Source organism: Brachyhypopomus gauderio, chromosome 15 (assembly GCF_052324685.1).
Source record: "Brachyhypopomus gauderio isolate BG-103 chromosome 15, BGAUD_0.2, whole genome shotgun sequence".
NCBI classification, from domain to species: Eukaryota; Metazoa; Chordata; class Actinopteri; order Gymnotiformes; family Hypopomidae; genus Brachyhypopomus; species Brachyhypopomus gauderio.
The window spans coordinates 20,772,917-20,782,311 of record NC_135225.1 but is presented as its reverse complement, the minus strand read 5'-3'; the positions used below and the strand labels follow the sequence as shown (position 1 = coordinate 20,782,311).

The 9,395-nt window shown below is 38.4% G+C and overlaps 2 protein-coding genes across 2 annotated transcripts; one reads left to right on the top strand and one right to left on the bottom strand.

Moving 5' to 3' along the window:
* Window positions 1-411: 411 nt before the first annotated feature.
* On the bottom strand, window positions 412-2,500 carry cnrip1b (cannabinoid receptor interacting protein 1b). The gene is made up of 3 exons (XM_076974684.1): window positions 1,463-2,500; window positions 1,144-1,288; window positions 412-1,055 (listed from the first exon to the last, which is right to left on the bottom strand). Exons 1-3 carry the CDS (start codon window positions 1,642-1,644, stop codon window positions 891-893), a joined length of 492 nt encoding a protein of 163 aa, XP_076830799.1. The 5' UTR covers window positions 1,645-2,500; the 3' UTR covers window positions 412-890.
* On the top strand, window positions 2,468-7,926 carry plek (pleckstrin). Its single transcript, XM_076974683.1, has 9 exons — window positions 2,468-2,626; window positions 3,511-3,666; window positions 3,764-3,945; window positions 4,715-4,806; window positions 5,100-5,284; window positions 5,449-5,553; window positions 5,796-5,879; window positions 5,980-6,052; window positions 6,243-7,926. The coding sequence occupies exons 1-9, from the start codon at window positions 2,585-2,587 to the stop codon at window positions 6,380-6,382; spliced, it is 1,059 nt and encodes a 352-aa protein (XP_076830798.1). The 5' UTR covers window positions 2,468-2,584; the 3' UTR covers window positions 6,383-7,926.
* Window positions 7,927-9,395: the final 1,469 nt, after the last annotated feature.

Sequence of the window (9,395 nt, the reverse complement as noted above, 5' to 3'; positions counted from 1 at the left end):
GCTGCTAATTTGTTTGCCTTCTATAGCCACAGAAGAAGGACAGGTGTCTGCCCCTTTAGCCAGCAGAAAGAAAGCTTACTCTCCACGAAAGACTAGTTAATTTCACATACAGGCTGAAATATCTAAATGATGATCATGAAATGAAAATGAACACCCGCATGAAGGAAAGGCAGGTTTGGCAAAGTGTAGGACTATTTTCATGTATGACTTAGAAAGTGAGTTAGAGATTCTCTGCATAAAAAAACAAAAACAAAATATCAAGTGACCAGACTCAATGTCTACCATAGCACCTACCCCTATATGCCATAGAGTTATGCCACTTTAGTAATGGTAATGATAAAACAGGAATAAGACACACAAATAAGTTGTTATATCACAATATACACAATGTTTATTAGGTACAATTTACAAAATTACACAATTATATAAATGAAAAAATAAATAAAAACAGCAGTAAAATACCAACCGTAACCAGAATGTTTACTATATAAAAATGGGGTATATACACATTGTAACACAACATTACACAATGTTTCAACATTTTATCAAGAATACCTGACCTGTGTTTAAAATGACCACCAAACCAACTCTCACCTGGAGATCCAGGCAGGAGGTCCAAACTGGACAAACAAGAAAATGATAACAAATTATTAATAGATTAGTATACATTTATGTTTTGTTATAACCTCAGTCAGTCAAACTATATAATCTCACCAGACTGGGCTATGCTACAAAAACGCCAAAACATTGTTAAACTGACAATACCTGGTATGGACATGTACATTTTATTATGGATATTTCCTCTGTACAAAAAATGTGTTCTCTCTGACAGAGTTACAGCTATCTGCTTCCTCATGGATTCATTTCATCATATGACTGCAGGTCACTTCTCACAAAAACACTTCTTTATTGATGAACATCAGGCTGCATGTGTCATTGGGTTTGCACTCATAGTCAATACTGCGGAAGCTGTTTCCCCACTGACAGTGGTCTCTCTTCTTGGAACTGTAGAATTTCACCTGCCACACAGTCTCAAACAGGCCAGCCCGAGTTAACTGTTGAGGGATTGAAAGCCACATGCAGTGGGCTCCTTGGTTTGATTCCCATGCATATTCCTTTATACGAAGCGCTACACTCTCTTACCTGTATGCTGACTAGGACAGACTGCCTCTCTCCTTTTTTGGTGTGAGCGATTCCTTCAGTCTCGTATGTTCCTGAATACACCACTGACTGGGGGTCTTTGGACTGCTGGTCCAAAGGAAAAATTACCCCAGCAATGGTCATGGATCTAAAGGTATTGATGTGAAAGAATAATGAGATGTTCGTTCAAAAAAGGCATAATGAACACTCACATTAGCATACAATAATAGACGTTTTCAGAGGCTGCATTTGCTAAAGCCATGGCTGTAGAGTGACTATGAGCAAAATATGACAGGTACAGTGTTGCGACCTGTATACTCACCTAGCCTCAATGGCGCCAGGTTTAACGATCACCTCAATCTTATACTTCGTTCCGGTCAATAATTTAATTGTTCTGGTCTGATCAAATCTCGTCCCATCCGTTTTGAAAAAAACGGGTCCATTGTGTGGAGTCGTTTTCAAGGAAATTCCAATTTTGATCAGTTGCGGGACGCTGGCCATCATTTGCAAGGATTCAGATTTAAGCACGGTGTATGAGGGCAGTCGACTGGGACCAAGAAGACGTTCACTGCACTCTGTAAACTACATTAAACTACATTACACGACATTACACTACATTACATTGCATTACACTACATACGGGATTATGTGACGTGCGCTCGTGTATATAACCTAAACACGTCGTTGAACTAGCGGCCATGATGCCATTTGTACTCTTCCTTTCCACAATCTCCGCCACACATAGTAAAATCACCCACAAGAACTGGTCCACCTACTTAACAGAAGCAACAGATAATCCTGCTCCGTTATCCATGCGTGTTTTATAGCCGCACAAATATGTCAAAATCGTGTTCTTTTTTACATGTAGATCGAAAAGTGGGTGTGAATTGTGGATGTGATTGGAATTTAGCTTTAGTGACGTGATGTGTGTGTGTGTGTGTGTGTGTGTGTGTGTGCGTGCGTGCGTGTGTGTGTGTGTGTGTTTGTTTAAGGCGGTAGGGAGAACCTTGAGTCTTAAAAAAAATCTTCAGAATATCCACTTGTCCTGGGAATAACATGTCAAAGCTCCTATGATTGACATGCTATTCCCATCCTATTGCAAGTCATTCCGGTTGTGCAATTTAATGTAGACATGTAGACATCCTTAACTCCACTTAAAAGACCTATTTAAAGTCCCTGGAAGAAGTACAGTCATTATTATTTAGCAAATCTTCATGAAAATGATTGACATGTGTGAAGACTTTCCATTATGAATGAATCACATGTGTACATGCTGATAGGTGACCATGAAAACGTGTGAATCATAACTACAGAGCAACTTCCTTTTTGTTGGGTGCAGACAGTTATCTCGCAAGCAATGAACACAAAAGCTTCTCATTGAAGCTGCGGTCCTCACACTCTCAAGACAGCGCGGTGAATAAACAGCTAAGAACTACTGGAGCTTATGGAGCCCAAGACCATTAGAGAGGGGTACCTCGTGAAAAAGGTAAGAGTCTGTAAATAGCTAAAAACTGAAATTGAAATTTGGAATATGAATTGACAAGCACTGTGTGGCATTATATTGGTTATTGTAATCGATTTCTCTTCTTTTGGTCGCCATGTTGAATTATAAGGATGATGGACCAATGTACAGCTCTCATCTTTTAAAAAATTACATTATTTTGGATTTTGGTGCATCTATATTTTCATTTTTTATCTTCTTGTTTTCTTTGTCTGGTCGGGTAGGAGCCCAGAGAGACGGTTTCTTTTGAGAAACGCCTATATTTAGACAGCACGAGTGTTTGGCTAGAACAGTACTTCCTCCATGCTGATCATTATTAGGGTTTTGAAGGCAGGGCAGTAACTTCCTCCACAACCACAGCTGAGATAAAAATACTTCTGTATGTGTAAGTACTCGTGCTGCCATGTCAGCAGTTAGATGAGCAGCACAAAGGTTTTAATGGACTAATATTTTAGTGTGACAATAACTTTTCCATAATAACTATTTTCCTTTGAGACAAGTGCCAGTTTGTCCTTTTAGAAGAAAAAAAACACATTTTGAAAAGGGGCCATTATGCTTGTAACTTTAATTGTAACTTTAATTTACTGTTTTATTTCAGTAAAATGCATTTTCTGGGTATAACTCAAATTTGCCCCTTCATCTAAGTAGAGTGCCATGTACAACTAAATGTCACAGAGTAAAGATAATCCTTCCTCACAATCACAAACAAAACTTTATCTGGAGAATTGTTTAATCTATTTTCAATTATTCTTTGTAACAACATCAAACACTTTGTTTTACAGCACATGATTTCATATCATGATTTGACATGATTTCATATCATGACAATAGTGCTAGGGTTAAACTAGCGGTTTTATTGTTTTCTCCAGGGCACTGTACTAAATTCATGGAAGGTGGTATGGGTGGTGTTAGCAGATGATGGAATAGAGTTTTACAAGAAGAAGACAGACAGCAGTCCAAAAGGGATGATTCCATTCAAAGATGCCGTACTTACCAGCCCCTGCCAAGACTTTAACAAAAAAATGGTGATGTGTTCAGAAAACAATTCCCTCTAATACCAACAAATTAAAGCTTATGGTGCCAAGCACTTTTCCACAATTGTGCGCTTCTTTTCGTGTTCAGTTTGTGTTCAAGGTGAGCACAGCGTCGAATCAGGACCATTTCTTCCAAGCTACTCACCTGGAGGAAAGAGAACTATGGACCAAGGACATCAAGAGGGCCATAACTTGTCTGCAGGGCGGCAAGAAGTTTGCAAGGAAATCCACCCGGAGGTCTATTCGACTGCCTGAAACTGTTAACCTGAGGTAAAATCTGACAGTGGCATGAATATAAGGAAATTAGATTTATACAGTTTATACAGTGCCCTCCAAAATAATTGCGTCAGTAAAAATATGCTTTATGTTTAAGATAAAAATCTTTTAAGATTGTCTTGTCCAGATTAATGTTTTCACTTCCACGCCTATGTTAGATCTTTGCTTCACACTCATTTAATGTGAATGAATGTCTGCCTCTTTTGCACTGAGGCCAAACAACAGAATGGTAAAAGTTTATAATGGAACAAAAGTTTATGATAGAACAATTATAAACATTTCCTAAAGGTGTTCAACTCTCATCAACAGCAGAAAGTTCACAAGATTCTGTTAAACTAAAAAGATATTACCACACGACACAAATAGCTGTCTCAGAAATATTTTTTTTTGTGCAGATGTCAATAAAGGTCTACATCTTGCTTATTGCTGCATGAATGAAAGAGACTGCTGTAAAAGGGATTGGGATCAACACCCCTAAAAATAAAGCAGAAATGAAAGTGGTTAAAAAAAAAGTAAAAGTTTGGTTTGAAGCCTAACACTGGTAAAGAAATGAAAGTGATTAAAAAATAGTTTAAATTAGTCCTAACACATCCCAGAACAAGTATCCACATTTTATAGTTATAACAGAAGTAAGAATACTTAAATGGTCATGGATTAAATTAGCTCACCTTAACGGTGACGTGTTTACCTTACTTGACCATTATTCCTGCTGAGAGACGGCTGGATTCATGCTGGATATCTGCTGTGCTCTGTTTTCCTGAAGTGAACTGTGCGTTATGATGAAAGACCAAGATGCAGGAATTAAACAGATGAAGCTGGAGAAGGAGAAGAAGGTCTTCAATCACTGCTTCACTGGTACAGAATGTTAGACAACATCATTATGGAAATTTGAAGGTGTGGTCTGCACATGTGCAGTAATGGAAACTTGATGCTAATATTTAAGCAACTTCCGGTGCATCTTCACATCAATGCATATGCCATTTAAGCCAGATTTGCAGCTTTGCAAATTTGCTTCTTTCATACTGTACCGTCAAAATGATGTGAGCCAGATGCTGTGTGTAGCAGTTAGCACACTTCTTACTGCAAGATTTGCACTGCTTTTTGTCATCCCTGTGAATGATCTTTAATGTGTGCCGGTGTGCTGACAGGGAACGCTGTGATTGACTGGCTGGTGTCTCAGGGAAAGGTGAGGAATCGGACTGAGGGCCTGATGCTGGCCGCGGGGCTCCTAAACGAGGGTTTCCTGCAGCCGGCCGGGGAGCTATCTAAAGCAGCTGTGGAGGGCAGCTTAGAGTTGACGCTCCTGGACCAGCCTGATGCCTTTTACTACTTTGTAAGTAAACCTGCCTGGATCCGGGCCCACTTGAACCGGGGCCACTGCACAGGGACTGCAGAAAACATTTGGAGTTTATGGAACTGTTTTGTACAAGTCATTGTGAAGGAGGTGAAGATGTGAGATTTGAGAACTTGTACAGAGACTCTGTGTCTCCTCTTCAGGCTGACAGTGGCTTCTTCTGTGAAGGCTACTCCAGTGATGATGATACAATTTTGAAGGAGGAGTTCAGAGGGACCAAAGTCAAACAAGGCTTCCTCCTTAAACAGGTAACTATTTGACCTTTTTAAAAACTTTTGCTCATCATATAGATATCTTCCAAAAATGCAAAGGGTGCTAAAAGTGATGGCCTTTTCATTTGCTTCAAATCCACACAGGAAGTTTATGTTCAAGGATGAAATGTAACTATTAGTTCATGGTTGATATTGCTCCCCCTTGCGAAGACCATTTGTGTCTAGTGGGACCATTTAAACAGACTTAGAGCCATAGTTTGTAAATTTTTATTTAACAGGGTCACCGTCGAAAAAACTGGAAGGTGAGAAAATTTATTCTAAGGGATGATCCTGCATATATTCACTACTATGACCCCACCAAGGTGAGAAAGGTTCTGAACTCAAGAGCAGGATTAACAATTATTCTTAATTCCTTGTGTGCTCTGCCGCATTCCCTCATACTCTGTGTGTGTCTATTTTAAGGGTGAGGAATATCCACTCGGTTCTATTCACTTGCGTGGATCCGTAATAACTGCAGTGGACTACGTGCCAGATGGTAAGACACCATCAATTTTTGTTGTTAATCGGCAGTAAAACATTTTTAATTATGAGAAAGATGCGGCATAATCATCATAACGTAATGCTAACAGCCACATCGTTGATTCTAAGCTTCCATGCCCATTTAGAGTTTTCCAAGAATCACCCAAAGCAGTCATTTTCTAATTGTGTGTTATTGACTGCTACAGCTAAAAAGCATGATGTGGAAGGGAATCTTTTTGAGATCATCACTTCAGACGAGATACACTACTATCTGCAGGCCGCTACAGCCGAAGAACGCAACGAATGGATCAGAGCCATCCAAGCTGTATCAAAGACTGGGAAGTAAACGCAAGCTCCACAGACCATGATCTACGAAGAAAAGACTAATTGATTTGAGGACTCTTGTAAAAGAAAACAGGAAATAGAAAATATTAAAAGAGCATAAAAGGAAAACATGAAATTAATAGCTGTATTTGTAATGCAAGACGGGCAGGATGTGAGATATTCATGTCTCCTCTCTACAGTAATATTTATATCTTATAGTAAACGCCTTTTAACCTTCTAAGAGTAGAAAATGTTGAAATCGTCTTAGTCCAGTAATTTCCTCTCTCTGTTGTGACACACATCACTTCCTGTCAACTTTCCTGCTACTCTGTGGTTAGGTTTATGCATAGTGTTTGCCGGAATATGTCTCTTTGGTCAGTGCCGATGATGAGCTCCACTCTGTTAGTTGTATATATGACTTTTTGCCATCCTTTATTGAAGTTTCAAAATGCAATATTATGCGAGATTTTAAAAGGGTAGTGGACAAACCAAAGAACAAGTGTTTGCTTGTATTTTTTTATATCTGAAACTATAAGTGTTTGTTTATTCAGTTTCTATTCCGCGTGGTTGATCATCGCTTCTCATTTTGTGGATGAGGCCATACTGACTGTAATATTCTGATGTAAACACTACATCAAAAAATATGAAGCCATATTATAGTTTGCTAGAAATTATGCTTTAATTAAGGTGTTAAATGAAAAAATCTCCAAAGACATACTGTATTCCCAGTAAGAAACATCTTGGAGGAAATGATAAGGAAATCATAGCCTATAGTATTTAACAGCAATTTAGTTTCACTTTGTCTAACTATAATAAGGCATGTTCATTTATATAACACATTTAAAGTACAGGGGCAATTCAAAGTGCATAAAGAACCTTACAGGTTTGTAACAAGTGAATATATTAGATAAGTGTACTTTACAGAAAGCTAATAAAAACTGAAAGGAGACTAATCAGGGGATTTTTACATAAGGGTTTCACTTTGTTTAAAAGTGAAATGTTTTTAATGAATAAAATAAAACCCATTTGAAGGGTACAAATATTGAACATCTAGCAGGAAACACATTATTTATTCAGTGCCAATTTTTCTCACACCACGCCTTCAGGTGTGTTCTCTCTGATCCATCCTTCGTACAGAGTTAATAAAAAGGTCACTAAGCCCTGACAAAGTTATCTTCAGCTGAGTAATTTTCTCAGTTTCAATTTGCATTGTTTCTCGCAAGCATTCACATTTCCTGGTAAAGAACTGGATCAGGGGGCAATGAAGGGACAGTTCGCTATTACCAACTGGTTCACTTTTTCCTGATCCTCCTATTTGGTAAGTTCAAATTTCTTCATAACTGTGATTGACGAAATATGATTGATCAGTGTTTAGTAATGTTAGTGCTCACTCTGAACTCATGAAACTATTGTGAACTTAGATGACTAATACCATTACAAACTACCATGGCAATTTCCTAAGAACAGACGTGTGATCATCCTCTAAGGCAGTGGTTCCCAAACTTTTTCTGCCATGCCCCCCTTTAGTAGATGAGAATATTTTTGCGCCCCTGTAGCCGGTCTGTGGGTTTAAGCTACTCCCTTCTGCGTTGTGTATGTGAGGAATAAAACTCTGGACACCGGAATCAGCTTCAGTCTGTGTATTCTGTATAAACACCATAAAAAGCAAAGCAAAAATATTCAACAGGCATCATCACTAGCTTCAACAGGCATGCCTCTCTCAGTCAGGTTCGCCACAGACTCGCATGCATGTATACAGAGAAATAAAAAAAATACATATATATATAACCTAATTTCAACATTGATATCCCTAATATTATTATACACCAATTTCAAAATACATTCCCACTTTAATCACTTTTATCTTAATCTGTTTTGTTATCCTGAGATCTCAACTAAAATCACCCGCATTTACCCCTTAATACAAAAAGAAAGAATTGATAAAACGAAAGTCCTCTATTTTGAATACACAGTACATCGACCAAGATCAAACAAACTAAAATGGCAATGAGAGCACTCACCTGTATAAACACCATAAAAAGCAAAGCAAAAATATTCAACAGGCATCATCACTAGCTTCAACAGGCATGCCTAACATGGAAAGAAAACCATTTTATCCGTTAGACGATAGAGCTAGGAAGCTACTTTGCCGAACGATTAGCAAAGGGCGCTTACTGCCCGATAAAGAGTGTAACTTTGCTTTTAAAACCGTTTTAAAACTCAGAAATATTACTGGCAACACCGTAGTACATGTCGCTAGGCTTACAATATCGATGTGTATTAGAAATGCTCACAAAATAACTGCTTTAACTATTAAAATGCACAATTTATGTAGAGCGCTACACAGCATACCTCTCTCAGTCAGGTTCGCCACAGACTGAGGGAAAAATTGCGCCAAACGCGACAATAGGGGGAGTAACTACGGGTGCACAGACCGGACAAAAGGAATATACGCACTCCCATTGCCACACAGAACCGTAAAGAACTTCCAAAACAAAATAAAAATAAAGGAGGGATTTCTGTGAAATTAATAAAATAAATCACAAATACAACAAAATATAAACATCATTTTTTCCATCTGCTACATTCACCCCTCCTAAATTTCACAGAAACCCAGAATGTATTAACAGTAATGAGAATCAACCACAATACCACATAGGAGCAAACATCTTTCAAAATCCGGTCCAAATTACCTTAAAGGAAATAATCCTAACTTCCAGTATATCAAACTACTTGTAAAACAAGTTCAGATGGAGCAGAAGTTGATCAGGCTTCAGCTCCTTCTTAGGAAATATGATGCCTTTTACACCACATATGACTTGGTACCTTCTTAATCAAATGTTCTTTCCAAAACAAAACTTACTCCAACAAAACCTGTCATTGTGACAACATAGGAATCCCCCTATTGTCCATTTTAAGACAAAGAAAACAAAGACTGTGACCTTCTATGAAGTTTGCCTCTCAGGGTGTTTGTGTGCTGCTTTTGCACCATAGACTCAATTAACCTGCTGACTGCTTTTACTACCCTGCCAGCC